The 17,609-nt window shown below is 43.5% G+C and overlaps 1 protein-coding gene across 1 annotated transcript in view; it reads right to left on the bottom strand.

The window, feature by feature from the left end:
• The window catches only part of LOC147632904 (U3 small nucleolar ribonucleoprotein), a 47,905-nt gene that overhangs the window by 11,968 nt on the left and 18,328 nt on the right, over window positions 1-17,609 (bottom strand). Inside the window, exons 2-7 of the mRNA XM_086807819.1 lie at window positions 7,079-7,137; window positions 6,875-6,968; window positions 6,644-6,751; window positions 6,395-6,532; window positions 6,155-6,223; window positions 6,018-6,059 (exon numbers count right to left, since the gene is read on the bottom strand). Coding sequence (XP_086663945.1) covers window positions 6,018-6,059; window positions 6,155-6,223; window positions 6,395-6,532; window positions 6,644-6,751; window positions 6,875-6,968; window positions 7,079-7,137 — 510 coding nt within the window. The remainder of the gene's footprint in view (window positions 1-6,017; window positions 6,060-6,154; window positions 6,224-6,394; window positions 6,533-6,643; window positions 6,752-6,874; window positions 6,969-7,078; window positions 7,138-17,609) is intronic.

Here is a 17,609-nt window from a genome sequence, read left to right as displayed (position 1 = left end):
CGACGAGGAAACGAAGGAGAGGCTACAAGGGTAAGGAAGGAAAGACGAGAGAGAGGGGGGGGGGACGTGGGCAGAGAGGGGGGTAAGGGGGGGACAAAAGGCACAAACGGAGGGATGGGGGGAGGGGAGGAAAGCGAAGAGGGAAGGGGAGGGGAATGCATGCAGAGGGGAAGAAAAAACCGGCGGCAAGGGGGGAGAGAGGAGGAGAGAGAGAGAGAGAAGCCCAGGCGGAGAGGCGAGAGGGGCGCAGGCAGGGGAGGAGGGACTCGTGAAGAGTGGGAGCGCAGACGGAGAAGATGAGGGGCCCGGGGGAGGGGGACCTGCGATGGCGGGGCAGAGAGGTGGAGAACAACGGGGAGAAGGTGGAGGGGGGAGCATGAAGCGTAGAGGGGCAAGGGGAGGGGCAGGAGCAACAGGAAGAAGGCGGAGGGGGGGGCGCGAAGCGCAGAGGGACAAGGGGCACAGAAAACGCGAGGGGGGGGGGGCGGGATGGCCGCACTACGCTGCCTGGGTTGCCATGCCACCAGGTCTTGCAACTTTTCCAAGACAATGCACTCTACATCAATGCAAAAAAGAAGAATTTGGCGTAGAAGAAATCCAGTATCTGGGATAGGTCATCAGTTCTGACGGGATTAGCCTAGACCCTGAAAAGGTAAGGGCAATTCTCGAATGGGATGTTCCCAAGAATGCACAAGAGATCCGCTCTTTCGTGGGTCTCTGCTAAGCATACAATACCCATATGGACAAATTTTCCGACCTTGTAGCTCCTCTAACCGATCTGCTCAAGAGCGTGAAGACTCGTCGTCAAAAAGTGTCCGTCACGCGAAAAGCACTCGAGACATTTCATGCAATGAAAAAAGTGACCTCTGAGTCTCCGGTTCTCAAATTGGCTTCATGGGATGATCCTTTCGAGGTAACCACCGATGCCAGCAATTTAGCCATAGGAGTTGTCCTCTAGCAGGAAGGGTGCCCAATGGCTTATTATTACAGCCGGAAATTAAATGATGCAAAAAAGAATTATTATATATATGACAAGGAGTTATTGGGGGTGATGACAGCACTTAAGCATTGAAAACACTTCCTTTATGGGAGAGAGTTTACCGTTAAGACAGATCACCAAGCACTAAAATGGTTACAGACCATGCCTAGTGTCCAATGGAGTGACATACAAGCCAGATGGAGTCAGATCTTCCAACAATTTGGACGTATGATTGAATACATCCGTGGCTCAAATAACCCCGTTGTTGATGCTCTCAATCAGAAAGGCACAATTCAAAATTTATAGGAGTCCATTGTAGGAATTCTTGTAAGAGAAATTGTATCACCTTATTAATGAAGTGTGCATTGTTGTCGCTCACAATCTCAAGAGAGAATCCGAAGCAAGTGATCACTGATTCATATAGGAATTTGGCAGTGGATCGTGTGTCAGCCTTATGGAAATCCCTAGCTTCGACCCATCTCATGCAATAGTCCATGGCTACAATGAAATCGAGTTGCTAGACTAATGGGTTCTATAAAATTTTTCAAACGGTTACAAGGACACAACGGGGTTCAATGGCATGTTGTCCTTAAAGCGTGGAATTTTTGCTCGTTGTTGGCATTTGTTGCACTGCTTAACATATTCGACTACGTCGGCCATCAAGGTGGCCCACCATAGCCCTGCTGCTGTGAGGACTTTGCAAGCAGTGATATCTACTGCGAAGTGCCCCCCAGCACAAGCAAAGTGATCTTGTTCTCAAAGGAAGACATACTCGCCTTCCTCTCGGACATAGTGTCTAATAACTCTCCTTCCCCTTCATGTAGAGTTGGCCTGCAATCAATTGGTAGAGGGACACCTTTTTGATGAGGCACCTTGCTTGGTCTTTGTTGAGGAGGAGTGGGTCAACAGGTAGGCGATTGGCGAGGAAGTGTGCAACCTCCTCCCCCCATTCCAGAACTAAGCACAGTTGGAACAAGGCAGCATCTGGTAAATCGTCACATCAACTCCCACCGGGCGGCTCGCCATTGGGAATGTGTGACATATGGTATGCCAAGACATGTTGTGAGCCCTTCTGTGCGCGGTGACAGAAGTGAAGTCAAACTCAAGCAAGATCACGTACCATCGGGTGATCCTTCTAGTTATGCAGGGTTTGTTTACCAGATAGAGAAGAGCTTGATGGTCTACAAAGAAGATACATTTGGTTGCCAGAAGATAATGGGCGAAACTTCTTAACCGTGTAAATCATCACGCTAACCCTTCCCTCTTGGTAATGGTATAATTTAGTTCTGCTTGGCGCGACGACTGCCAAAGCTAATAGGGAAATCAATCTTGTGTTCACCAAGTTGAGCTAGCACACACCCAACTGCAAAGGCAGAGGCGTCAAAGTGGACATGAAATATGATGTCCCAATTGGGGGACCTCAAAATGGGAGCACTTGCTAAGGCTTTCTTTAGGGTGTTATACCCTTGTTGGCATTCCTCTTTCCACTCAAAGAGGATTAGAAGTCTGTAAAGGGGGCAAGCTATGTCGGCATACATGAAAATGAAACACCAATAGTACCCAACGTGTCCCATGAAATGCTAGACTCCTTTAAACTTGGTTGGTGGTGGTAGCTCAAGGATGAGCCGCACCTTGCTAATCAGTGGAGATTCCTTGTTTGGAGATAGTATGTCCCAGGATGATGCCATGCCAAACCTAGAATTGGCATTTGAGAGGGTTCATGGAAATATAGTAGCGCCTACATCTCTCGAACACCTCCTTAAACATTCGAGGTGTGCTTTCCACGTAGAATTAACACAAAGGTCATCCATGAAGACTTAAAGGAATTTTCGGAGATACTCCTTATAGGCTGTGCACATTAGATGATGGAAGGTGCCGGGGTCATTGGTTAGCCCAAAGGGCATGACATGGTATGCATAAGTTCCCCATTCAGTTGCAAAGGCTGTTTTGTGTTGATCTTTTGGATCGATCAACACTTGGTTATATCCCGAGAACCCATCTAGGAAGCTGTAGGCTTCCTACCTTGTGACTCTCTTGAGCACGTGCTCTATGAAGGGCAAAGGATAGTGATCTCAGACAGTGATCTATGAAGGGCAAAGGATAGTGATCTTGAATAGTGGTGGCATTGACCTTTTTGAGGTCCAAGCACACTCACACCTTTCCATTCTTCTTGGGCACTATCACTATGGGTGAGACCCATTCCGTGTGCTCAATTTCATAGATGAATTGGCGTCTATGAGTCGATCGATTTCTTCCCAGGCCGTCTTGGAGTATTTTGGATTCATGGGGTAAGCTCTCTGCTTGACCGGTCTCGCTCCATCTACCATAGGAATGGTATGTTTGACCACGGGAGGTACACCCTTCATATTTGTATACTTCTAGGCGAAGCAATCCTAGATTTCAGTGACGAGTTCTATTTCCTCCTCGGCCGAGAGGTCATCCCCAATGTAGATAGGCCTTGAGTCTTCACTCGAGCCTACCACGTTAACTTTTTTCACCTTGGCTGGACCATCATACGAGGTCCTTGGCTCTCCGTTGTGAGTCCTTTGGGCCGAGTCATATTGTAAAAAATGATCAGCCATCTTAAGGTTCTGAAGTGTTTGGGAACTTGTTTAGTCTCCTCTACTTTTGCGCTTTCTTCTTCAATCAAATTTTTGGCTTCTTTCTCTGCAAGCACTGACTCCTTGTTGCATGCTTTACGCATAGAGCAACAAAGCTTTTGGGGTTCAGGTTTGGAGTCAATGGGTTCTATTGGTTTGGGGTGGTCGTGTGGACCAGGAGGGAGTTATTGGTGAACTCCTTTTGCCAAACTTGGCTGAAGTACTCGTGCTTCAACTGTCCCTACACAAGCAAAAGATCTCAACAATATAAAGGCCCAATACGAGGATTCTTTGGAATTCAGGACTCAATTTAGATTGGCCCTGCGTGAGAACCGGGTCACTACACCATTCATGATGGCTGGTTATTTTACAAGAACCGGCTATGCATTCTCCAAGAAAAGGGACAATATCATGGTATCAACAATACACTAGAGAAACTTGAGCCATCATTCTATTTATTGGCCAAAGATGAGACGGGGAGTCTATCAGTATGTCCAAGCATGTCAAATATGGTACCTCATACAAAACAGGCAGGGTTACTTCAACCTTTACCGGTTCCAAATGGTCCTTTCCAAGATATCAGTATGGACTTTGTTGGACCTCTGCATTTGGATCTCAGAACACAATGCATGACCATTGTGGACTGATTTAGTAAATTATGCATGTTGATCCCATGCACACAAAACGGCCACAGCTGAAGACATCGCTCGCCTGTTCATCTACCATCGGTATCCCATCGGAGGTTTGCCAAGGACAATAACATCAGACATGGATCCCAAGTTTAGTTCAAATTTTTGGAGAGCATTGTTCGATAACTTTGGGGCCAAGTTGCATCTGTCCAGTGCATTCCATCCGCAAACAGACAGCCAGACATAAATATACAATCAACTAGCTTTTGATATTCTCAAATCGTATTGCCATGACAGGCAGTCAGAATGGGAGCATTATCTTCCTTTGGTTCAGGCCATCCTCAACGACACTCATTCATCTAGCATTGGTCTAACTCCATAGGAGACAACATTTGGTCGTCGTTTCTCGTCACTTCTGACAAGAATGGTATCACCTTCCTTGGAGGCCAACAAGACCACTGAAACATTTTCAGAAATCATTGAGTCTATCAAAGAGCGCCTCGCCAACGCACAGGAAGCATACACCAAGCAAGCCAACAAATCAAGAAGAGATGCCAACTTCAAAAAAGGGGACTACTTATATCTTCACATTATGAAGCAAAGACTGAAACAAGTGGGCAAAGTTGCAAACATTGTCCAAAATTATCCTTTCGCAGCTTCAAACCCTTTCCTATCATTAAAAAGATCAATGATGTCTCTATGAAGCTTAAGCTTCTTGATAGTTGGACTATGCATAATGTTTTCCATGTTTCTTGGTTGAAGCCCTACATTAGTCCAGCTTTGCAGGATATTTCAAATGAGCAACAACCGGACATGGTAGACGAAGCCGAAGTAATTAAGCCTAAACAGATTCTCCTCCACGGGTGGAAGCATGGATCTGGTCAAAGACAGACAATTCTACATGAAGTTTCAAGACCAAGGCACCCATGAAGCAGTATGGCTCAACGAAGAGTTCTTCCCCAAGTAACCCAAGCTCCTGGAAGATTAATTGGAAGCAATGAACCTGTCGCCAAGCAGGAGGGAATGTCACATGCACCCTGCATGGAAGTGCTATGTGACACACTGGCTCTACATTAGTGCACCATTCATTAGTAGGATCAGATGCCCAAGCGTACTATGAAATACAAAAGAGGTTTCATTGCCACTTCAGGGTCATTGACTTCCCAAACCATCCATGCCTAGGACTCTACCTAATGGAGCTACATGCCATAGAGATCAGCTATGCAGAAGGCACAGACACAAACCCCATATAACTTACAGCCCTCCATCACGAGTTTCTTTCATTCTACCCAAGATGGACGCCCACGAAGGCGACCACAAGAGAGCTCTAATCCGGATGCCCCTACCCGAATGATCAGGCAGCACACAATAGCAGCCCATGTGCCACCCCACCTCCGAGGTGTCCCCTTAGACAAAGTGATCCATGTGCAGCGAGCTAGACTCCACTCGATAGCTTCAGACTTGAGAGATCCTCCAGACACACAGGAGTGCCACTCCACAAGCAGTGGAGGTGGAGAGCCTCTATGCAGCACACTAATGCCGAGGATCCACATTGATCACATCACATTATATCCTTGTATCAGTTCTAGATAGTTATTAATGTTTTTTCGTGATTTAGTCACTGTAAATAAATTGTAACACTTTCAGTCGCATAGATCCTTTGATCTTTCGTGGACGTCTCAGTGTTTAGCACAAAGCAATCGGAGGAAAAAAGATTGTATAGAAGGACTAATGTTTCATGCGGACCTGCTTTTAACCATCCATCACTAAGAATGAGATGAGAGTCGACATACTTAAATGCTTGCTTACCTCATAAAGCTCAGCAAGCCCTTTTTGACTTTTCTTTTCATCCTACAAAATAAAAAAGAGAATCTTGCTCAGTATCATTTCAAACAATCTCAAGATAAAATACTGGGACTTCAACACAAAAATCAGCATAGTGATACCAGCTCCATCTTTTCTTTAGGTGCAAAAAGTGGCAAAGAAGGTTTCTGTTGGACATCATCAAAATTATTCTGCACTCAAAGAAACACACATCCCCTCACATTGACGCCAAAAAAAGGAAAATACCTTCAAACGAAGAAAGAAAGCTTGTAACCAAAATCAAATGTTTTTTGATAGAAAATAAATTGCATAATTTTTTAGTCAAATCTCAAAAGTGAAAGAGGCTCATTACAAACTATCACCTCAGCAATTCGATTCCGAATTAAATCTTCAAGAGATGCAGTAACTTCCTCAGTCATAACTGGCGGTGGTCGAACATTGTGCTCGAAATCAAGTTCCACCTCCAGAGCACTGTTTTTTGGCCTTTTAAGTGCTGAAACCTACGCAAAAGCAAGCAAGTGAAATATTGGCAGTATCAATTTCATATAACATCTCATTTTCAGTTTTTTACCCTCACGATTAACATCTATAAACTAGAGGAAAGACATTACCTCTCCTTGCATGGTCCACAACTTTGAGTCAAGATTTGCCTTCTCCAATTGCTCAATGCGCTTCTCAACCTTTGCAAGTTGCTTTTCATGTGCAGTCAGAGGTTCAAACTGCAAAAATCACACACATTCAAAGATATGATTAAAGAGTGAAATACGTGGAAAGAAAGTGCCCCATGATCATGTCAAAGGTGATTCCTTTGAAAGAAAAGAAAGCAACTGAGCAAGGAGAACCTGTGTTGATGGAGACTGTGGTTGATCAATTTTATCTGTCTGACACACACCATCTGCCTTTTTTTTCTTTGATCCTCCAAAAAAAACATCATACCTAGAAACAATGCTGCCTTAGCCAACTTACAAAAGATGAAGAAACATATTAAAATACCCGATATAGAGGAGTCCAGCAGAAGCATAGAAAGGAAAAACATGGAAACGCACTTCAATTCTTTGTCCTCACTCTCCATGTTATCTTCTATGTCTTCTCGTACATCATCCATCTGTAGCACATAATTCCTCCACATGCTTCAAATGTTGCATAAGGAGTTGCACTAAGCAAAGCAAAAACTTAGAATAAAACATAGCATCATAGAGTCTTTCATAATCTAGTCACAACATCAAAAGCAAAGCATAAATTCCATACTATCGTATAAAATATATAAATGTATTGCCGTAATCTGTCTATCAACTGTTGTATAAAGTGAAATTAGAAAATTGATATGGAATACCATAAAAGAACTTGCAAAAGCGATCCAAACAATTAAACTGTGAATCATGATGAACTATGGTAGTTCCAACCTAAACCCTTCATCATTGATCCTGATGAATATTCAACTATGCCCGTGATACTTAACGAAAGGTATACATGCCCTCCTCATCCATCTCCTTCATGTAATACCTGTTGAGAAGTACCAGATGTATCCTGTTCTCACATCTTCCTGAGCCTTGCTTTCTCAAAATTTAGCAACAGCAAACCCCTCCATCAAGATCCACTTGCCGGCCATGCTTGTTGATTGATTTCTTGTACCCCTTCCATAATTTCTTCAATGTGGCCTGCACTTTCTCAATTGCGACCTGGAGGTCTCTCACAAACTCATTAGCTGCAACAATGTTCGTTCTCTCACAAACTCATTAGCTGCAACAATGTTCTCTTTGGTGCAAACAAATGGTTGATATAGTCATCTGGCTAAACCATTAAAAGAGGCCTTCCCTATGGTTCAATGAAGAGCCATTATCTGAATAAACTCACTTTCACGCCATTTTTGAAGAGCCACGTAGAATCTCAGCAGATCCAAGATATCCGACTTTAGTAAATCACTTTGTCCATTTTCCTTTGGATCACAATTGGAAGAAAATACCAGCATGCTACCCATATTCAGTGTGATGAAGAACGTTGTCATGTGCATCACATCTGTGAGTGCCACATGGCCTTGGATCTTACATCTACCTATGTCATATGCAATTTGTGAGTGCCACATGGACATGGATCTTACTTGCAGCCACCTCTCAAGTAAGATGAGGGGTAGAATATGGCCTGATTTGGGCAGTTTGGACAGCCCGATAGGCACTCAAAGATACCCAAGACATGGCCCAATGGTTAGGACACAAGTTGGCACAATATGATGATGATGTTTTATGACCTAAAAATGGATGGCCGACCTAAGAACACTTGCCATACTATCCCTATATAAAGGAGGTCAAAGGTCGTTGTAGGACAAATATCTCACAGATCTCTTAGGCATCTCTAAAGTGTTGGCAAGAACAAAGAAGCCCAAAGCAGCTCTAGGCACGAACCCAAGAACTGGAGAGCACGACCAAGATGTGGAATCAGTAAGAATCTCTTGTATGCAAAGCAAGTTAGCATGCATGATCTGGATCTAAGTCTAGATCCAAGAACCATTGTACATATTCATATTTTGGAATATACAGTACATAAGAACATCTCGTCTTCTATGTGTTTGCTAAACACAAGATTAGCATTAATTTCTCTTTCTTAACATTAATCAAGATCACACTTCTGCAACGTATGTAGTAATGGCTGGAATACAAAGGACCACACTCCTAAAATTTAGGAGAGTTGCTATTTTTGGCCCGACTCGGATGGAAATTCTGTTCGCATCATTACATTTCGAATTGAGCGGATACCAAGAGTTGGCAAAGTGCCTATGACAGAATGTCTACCAGTTGGAATATTTTTAGAGATAAAGTTTATGGAAGGACCCATCTCTTAGATTGGGACATGTGGCAAGAAAGTGGACCAAAGTGAGACAAGTGGCCTAACACTTGTTAGAAAGTGGATCAAAGTGAGACAAGTGGCCTCACACTTATCACTTCAGCTATTGTGTGGCTCTCCACTTGTCATTGTAGTCTTCTCTTGCCATTTTAGCTCATAGGAGGCCCAAATCTATAAATTGGAGCCTTCTCTCTTCATTAATGGAGGCTCTCTTGCTGCACACTAGCCTCTACCACCATTACAGGCTACCCTAATGATGGCTACTCTCTTTCTCTCTTTCTTGAAGGCTGCCCATGAAGAATACCGACTGTTGGGGACTGTTTTCGAGGCTTCCATCGCAAAGAAATACTGAAGGCAAGGGTATTTAATCATTTTATTATGATTTCTAGGCACTACACTTGTTGTACCAATCCTTGTACTTGTTGTACCTGCTGTACCAACCATTGTACCGACTGTACCAACCATTATACATGTTGTACCAGCATTTATACTTGTTGTACCTACTGTACCAAACACTATACTTGTTGTACCAACCACTATACCTGCTGTAACAGCCATTGTACCTGCTGTACCAGCATTTATACTTGCTGTAACTGTCACCATTTGGCCACCCGAATGGTTCACTCTTGCTTTCAAGTTTCACACTATGTACATATTGCATTGGTGTCCATGGCTTATGGAATGTGCCTATGCATGTGATTGACACGTGTCATGCTGTATAGTTGGATATGATATTCCGCTGGGACTTGACGTTATCATGCCCGGAATATCTGGAGAACTTGGTTTTCCGCTAGGACTTGTGCCTTTGTGTACATGCCCGGAAACGCCTGGAGGATTGGCTTTCCATTGGGTCTCGTATCGCATATACTTGCCTGGAAACGCCTGATCTTATATGGTTTCATGAATGGAAATTGCTCATGCCAATGCTGCATTGCATAGCATCTTTATGTGCTTGCTTGCAATTGAAATTGCATGCTGTTTTCATGCTTGCTTGACCAATGTGTAGTTCCGGGTAAGGGGACGCCCGCCCGTGAACCGTGCGTGTGAAACTGTCTGCTGACATGGTTGTGTGGCATGTGAACAGGTGGTAAGTATTACCCAATCTAGGCTCAAATAGCCTTTAGGACTTAGCCAATATTTATAAGTGAGTGCGTTCCCACTTCATTAAAGTTCGGGCGCCCAAAAGTCACTTACAAATTATGACCGCTTCCAAGTTCACACTCACTGAAGTCGCGAGGAGGACAAGACTCAATGTCCAGGACCTGATCCTCCCTTTTTACTCATAAATGGACATCTCCCCATGTCCTCTCACCTAATTGGATCCCAATTCACTTACTTATTAAGAGAAAATTCGTGTTTTCTCTTCATGAGGATTTTTGGAGGCTGAAAACTTTCTCTCCATTTCCAAGCTCTCCATAGCCATACCCAACTTGCTAGGGTGTTTTCCAAGCTTCCAAGAGTGTTTCCAAGTGCTAATCACTCTCCTACTCACTCCCAATGACTGAAATTCAGTAAAACAGCTCTCATTTTTGCTGTAATTTTTGGTCTTTTTGCTGAAAACCCTAATTTCAGCCTTCCTTTCTCAAGTTGAACCATAGGGGAAGCTTTCCCAGGGTTCCCTTCATTCTCTTGAAGACTTTTGTCGCGAAGGATTGCGGCAAATCGAAGATATCAACACTTCTAAAGCTTCCAACGCGAAGGCTTCCGCTTGCAACTTCTTCTATGAAGACTGGTAAGCTAATTGGATAATGTGTTGTCAAAGTAGAAGGGCAGGACTCCTTGTTTAGCCGCCTTGTGTAGTATTTCTCTTGTCCTATGTGCTCTTGAAGATGTTGCTACCTTGCTTGGTAGAACATAGAGCCAATGGTAGAGAATATGGGCACTGAAGTCAGGCCGGGCATCAAGGCAACTCCTTAGTGATCTACATCAACATACCATTGTTTTCTAAATGCTGAATTTCATATGCATTGGCATGGAGGATTTGGCAATGGATGCCCGTGAAGCTATGTATTGATTTTCTTAAATAGTAATACAATTTACTCAAGGGAGGGGTCGGCCATTCCGGCTCATTGTGTGTCTCTTGTCAATTCAGTTTGAGCAAGTGTTCTTCAAATCTTAGTGTATTTAAGTGTATTGATTAGCATTGTGTTCAACCAAGTCACAGTACCAGCCATTGTACCTGGCGTACCAGCCGCTGTACTTGCCGTGCCAACCATTGTACTTGTTGTACTGGTTGAATGGAGAGTTATACTTGCTGTACCAGCTCTATTGCATGAAGACCCGTGGTTTTTGGGGAAGAATCAGTACCCACACGGAGGTATATGGATTATATTATTGGCTTGGCATTTCTACAGCCTATGTTCCGGCTTGGTTGCCTCGTGTTAGGCTGTGTTATGACATTTGTATATGGATAATCCGACATCTCCTGTGGGGAGAGTAAGGCCCTCAAAGCTTGAACATGATATTATTCTCCTTGGATAATAAAATACTTCAAGGGGGGGGGGGGGGGGGGGGGGGGCGGTTGGCCCATTCCGGCCTCTATGCGGTGTCACATGTGCAAGCTCCATTTTCAGCATTTGTGGATGTTTTGTCCAGCTTTTATGTTTTATGCAAAGTGATGATGGATATGTGTTAAGGTTGTGGCCATGTTGAAATGTTTTAATATGCACTGATGGTATCAACAAGTGTGTCAAAGGCCTAGCCCCCCGGGCACCGTGAGTTACAGTACCAATTCCAACCACAGTACTTGCTATTTCAACCTTTGTACCTGTTGTACCAACCCTTGTACTTGTACCTATACCGACCGTACCAACCCTTGTACTTAGTGTACCAATCCCTGTTGTACCAACCCATGTACTTGTACCGACTGATTGGAGGGTTGTACCTGCTGTTTCAGATATTGTACTTGTTGTAGCAGCTCTACTGCATGAAGACCCGTGGTTTTTGGGAAAGAATCAATACCCACAAGGAGATATATGGATTATATTGTTGGCTTGACATTTCTATAGCTTGTGTACCAGCTAAATTTCATGGTTGCCTCATGTTGAGCTCTGTTATGACATTTGTTTATGGACAATCTCGCATCTCCCGTGGGGAGAGTAAGACCCTCAAAGCTTTTACATGATATTATTCTCCTTCAGTTAAGAAAACTCAAAGGGGGGGAGGGCGGGGGGGGAGGGGGGGGGGAGGGCAGCGGGAAAGGAGGGGGGGGGGGGTGTCGGCCCATTCTGGCCACTATGCGGTGTAATCTGTGCACATATCTCTTTTACAGTGAGTTCAGTACCATGTGTAAGGTCGTGACCAATCCCAAAGTTTAATTGCATTAATGGTCAAGTGTTTTTCGAAACCCTAGAGCCCTCCGGAAGTTACATTGGTATCAGAGCATTGGCTCTTTCACACTCTTGTGTGAAGATGATCCTGTTGGGGTATAAACACCGATTATTAGTGTAGTTAAATACACTTAGCCTATCAACTTATGGGAGCAATCATGCGGCAAGAGCATGGGCATATGTCAATATGGTATATGGATTCATGAAATCTATCTTGGAAGCATTGAATTGGCTTTATTATGCCTGTTAAGTATTCTCTTCTATATTGACATCATGGATCATTTCATCAAGCTCAAGACCACTGTATAGAGATACATATATTGGGCTTTATGACGAACTAGCCAAGAAAAGCTAAGTACTCCTTTCTTTTTCTTGCAAGATTGTTACATGTGATTTTTGAATGCCTTACTCTTGACTCTTTGCAAGGAGAAAATGGTATGTTTTCTTGAGAGTGTTTCAGGAAAGCATTGATGAGCTCGGTCTATATGGCTACTATGACCTTCCATGGATGGGATATGATACATTACTCTATAGAAGCGATTGTTATTTGAACTATGGACTAGGTTTGTGGATTATGTGGATGTATCTATGGAGATTTCTTTCTTGGATGAGATTTATATAGATATTTGGCTTCGCAATCAATTTCTATAAACAAATCTATCCGAGTTTCTAGAGAAGAAATATTTGGATATGTCATGGATATGATACTTTTATGGATAAAGTCCACCTCTATTCCGAGGTGTGTGGCTAGCATGGAGCATATGGTAGAGTTATGGTAATGATTTGGTATGACAACTCATTTCCATCAACCATGCTGGTATGGGTCTACGGATTGCCGGGTTTACTACCCAATATTTTGTGTGGTATGGGGCACGCACAATAGTGGTTTTACTGCATGGTTGTACTGTGATCGAAAGACTTCATACTTTGGTGACTTCATTGGAATTGTGTTGTTGTACATGATTTTCTCACTACATGTCCACATTTGTACACGAAGTACTAGACCCAATGGAAAGTCAATCCTCCAGGCGTTGACGTTTCCATGCAAGACCAGACCTAGTGGAAAGCCAATTCTCTAGGTGTTTCGGGGCATGTACACACACGCACAAGTTCCAATGAAAAGCCAAGTCCACCAGATATTCCGGCATGAATACATCAAGTCCCAGCGGAACATCTAATCCCAATCATGACATTCCGGACATGAACACATCAAGTCCCAACTGAAGATCATGTCCACAATATCACATGACAAGCGCCAATCCCATGCATATGCATAAACCAATATCCATGGACGCAAGTCCAATGCATACACATCCTTTGGTATAGCTTCATGAACAGGGACTTGGTTAAGTACATGCGTGTATTCCTGTAAGGCCGATTGGCAAGGGATACTATGTCACCTAGTCCACTCTGGGAACTTGTGCCAGAGCACTCTTTCTATATATTGTTTGGTATGCCCTTCTCATACAGTGGTTTTACAGTGCATACTTGAGTTTGGATATGGAGTTTCCTTGTGGACATCCTTTAGTTATGGACATCCATTGGTTATGGAGCCTCTTTATGGACAGATGGACTTCCTTATGGATGTATGGTATACCGTATACATGTCTATGGATTCCCGGACTTCTTTTCTAGGGATTTGGATTCATCCTCAGGTTTATGGATTATATACCTTCATAAGGTCAGAAAAAACTGAACTTACGAATTGAGAGATTTGAGAAAGAAATAATAGTGAAGAAGGACAAAGACAAAAACAAAGCATTTGAAAGATCAAAAATAAATAAACTAACAAACCTAGCTACTAAGGAGAGGGAATCAAAAGATAATATCAAACGAAGACTTTTAATTAAGACATTAACCAAAAAACAAAAAACAAAAACAAACAAAAAACAAAATAGCAAAACAGAGAGCTGTAAACTCTAGACCTAAAGCACTAAGAGCTAGAACCAAACATTAAGCTAAACTTTAAAAAAGACTTCAACTCAAAAGTTTAGCTCCCTTTTTACTAGGATGGATTATTCTTTTTAGCTCTCTTTATTTGGGATGCATTGGACTTTTGGAACTCATGGTTATCTCATGATCAAGGATTTCTCTCTGGATTTCTACTGGTGGCCAAAATGCCCATAACTATGTGTAGTAGAAATGTTTATGGAGCACCAAGATAACCATGCCTGTAAGCGATTCTCATCTTATGTTTCACACTTGGGCCCCTCTCTCATCCAAGGTGTGTGGTCAGAGTACCAACATGGAGTGCAAGTGGTAAGAGTGGACATGATGCTTGGTTGGCAAGGGACTTATGTCTACACCAAAGGTCATGTGGACTGACGCCTTATTGGAATTTGGTCTTAAGGAGACTTATTTTGTCTCGCGTGTTTATTTTGGGACATGATTATGATATCTGGACTTAGGAGACTCTTTTATCTCGCCCATTTATTGGGACATGATTTTGATATCTTGGATATATGACTTGAAGTTTAAAGTTGCAAACAACTTTTAAGAAGCTAGGGAGGACATCACCAACCTAAACATTTCCTAGTATGAAAGTGGTCTGGTGGACTTCACGATCTCTAAATATTTGGAAAGTACAAGCGTAAGGAATGGGGGATTATCTTGGACTACAAAGGATCACACTCCTAAAATTTAGGAGAGTTGCTATTTTTGGCCCGACTCCGATCGAAATTATGTTTACGTCGTTATGTTTGAAATTGAGCAAATACCAAGAGTTACCAAAGTACCTATGACAAATGGGCTACCAGCTGGGATATTTTTAAAGGTAAAGATTATGGGAGGACCCATCTCTTAGATTGGGACGTGTGGCAAGAAAGTGGATCAAAATGAGACAAGTGGCCTTACACTTGTCACTTCGGTTATTGTGTGGCTCTCCACTTCTCTTGCCATTTTAGCTCATGGGAGGCCCAAATCTATAAATTAAAGTCCCCTCTCTTCATTTGGAGGAGGCTCTTGTGCCTCTACCATGTTGGTTGCCCGCATTCTCTTCAACTACTACTTGTAGAGAGTTCCTACACTCCTTCACTCCCCTCACCACAAAGTTTCTTTATTTCTTTAGCCTCTTGATGGCTGCACTATCCCTTTACCGGCTGATTTATGTAATGTGGTGGCTGAATAGAGGGTTATACTGGCTGATTTGAGGGCTGTACCAGCCACTGTACTTGCTGTTCCAACCACTGTACCTGCTTACCAACCATTGTACTTGTTGTACCAACCACTATACCCGTTGTACCAGCACTTGTACCAACCCCTATATTTATGGAGATTTCTTTCTTGGACGAGATTTATATAGATATTGCGCTTCGCAAGAAATATCTATGGACAAATCTGTCCAAGTTTATAGAGAAGAAATATTTATATACCTAGATGAATCCAAGAACGTGCCCAAATTCACCTTTTAGGAACATGCATGTTATATACTCATGGTAGTCAACCCACAAGACTATATAATTATCAACTCCATTATGCATAGTTTGGACTAGATACTACGACATCCCAACCAACGTCATCAGTGCCCAATAGTGGGTGTAGAACTCTGTATCAAGATATGCTCTCACACACGCACTCTACACACACACACACACACACACATAAGAGCATATATTCACACAAAGCCCTTCGTACTGAGTTTTTGTCAAACCTCCGGAGATGCACGGCAGACTCAGCCATATTGAAGCCTAGCACTAAGGGAAGTACAGCAAATAAGTAGTTGATAGAGCAAATGCACCGCTAAAGATAGAAAGAATTAGCACAATATCAACTGGCCGCAACTCATGGATATGAAGTTTTTATGGATAAAGTCCACCTCTACTCCAAGGTGTATGGCCAGCATGCAGCATGTGGTAGAGTTATGGTAATGGTTTGGTATGACAACTCATTTCCATTGACCATGCTAGTATGGGTCTACGGATTGCCACCTTTACAAACCAATATTTTGCGTGGTATGGGACACGCAAAGTAGTCGTCTTACTACATGGTAGTATTGTAACCAAAAGACTTTATACTTTGGTGAGTTCATTGCAATTATGTCTCTGAACCTGCACACTTGTTTCAACAACTTTGCTTCACACGTGTGAGTGTTCCTGTCTGTACCTTCCTCTCTGCATCCACTTCAGTGATGTACCTGACTGTACAGACCATAAAATCTGCACTGTACCAGTCCGTACAGGTCAGTAGAGCACTACTGTACCTCTCCATACAGTTCCCACACGTGTCTGTCAATACCTAACAGCAGCCGCCTGCTGTCTACACCCGTCAACACAGCCTGCACTCGTACTGTCCAGCGCCGCCTACTCCAGACCAGTCCATACATTGTACCAGCAGTCGTACCAACCTGCGCCGCCTGAAAACTGCAGCAGCAACCACCTGCAACAGTCGCCGGCAGCACCCACAGTACTTGCAGTCGTACCAGCCTGCGTCGCCTGAAAACTGCAGCAGTAGCCACCTGCAACAGTCGTTGGCAGGACTGTACTTGCAGTCGTACCAGCCTGCGCCGCTTGAAAACTGCAGTAGCAGCCACCTGCAACAGTCGCCGGCAGCACCCACAGTATGGATTCCTGTCAGCGCCGCCTGTACCTGCAGTCATACACCTGTACCTGCAGTCGTACAGCTCTGTACGGCTGTTTTCTTCTCACACAGCAGTTATCAAACTCTTCTGCAGCAACTAACTAGCTTCCTCACTTCTCCACGCTTGCAACATGCACGTCTCCCCAAAAGCAAGAGAGAGAGAGAGAGAGTTGTGAGAGAGGCATGCACTCCAAAAGTGGAGTTGCCCCCTCTCCATACTTGTCCTAGGGCCCCAACTTTAATAATTATTAAAGTTCCCTAGGGGCCACTAAGGCCTAGGGGCAACCTTCAATAAAACATTAAAATATTAATGTTTTAGTTCCCCCCTTCACACTTGGAAATGTCCACACATCATTATCTCTGTCCGGGCACCCCAAATGTGAATCATTTAATATTGACTCAGCAACCACCATGCCCACACTTGTGCTGTTCCATTTTCACAGGGCCATGACATACCCCCCTCTTGAAAAATGGCAAGCGTCCTCGATTGCATTCTGGTGATACAGCAAAATATCCAAAGTGAAATTTACAATATGGCAAGATCAGCGTCCCAATCTCTCTAAGCCATGAACATGTATCAACATTCACTGCAAACCAATGGCGTAGTAATAGTCCAAGTTGTATACCACTGTGAACCATACACAACCACAATATCCCATGTGACTAGTACACATATATCATAGAAGTCCCATAAACAGATGTACTGTCAGCCATCAGTACCTTCGGGTGAGATAAAAACTGCACCAAGCGACCTCTAGATGTCATCTGAGCCGGTCTGTATCAAGGGAGTGGAGGTGCTACCCCCCTCTTGAGCATCAGGCAATGCTCTAGACCC

This window comes from Cibotium barometz, chromosome 13 (genome assembly GCF_041138505.1).
Source record: "Cibotium barometz isolate CiBa-2024 chromosome 13, ASM4113850v1, whole genome shotgun sequence".
NCBI lineage: Eukaryota > Viridiplantae > Streptophyta > Polypodiopsida > Cyatheales > Cibotiaceae > Cibotium > Cibotium barometz.
The sequence above is the reverse complement of the archived record's forward strand: the minus strand, read 5'-3'. Positions and strand labels throughout refer to the sequence as shown.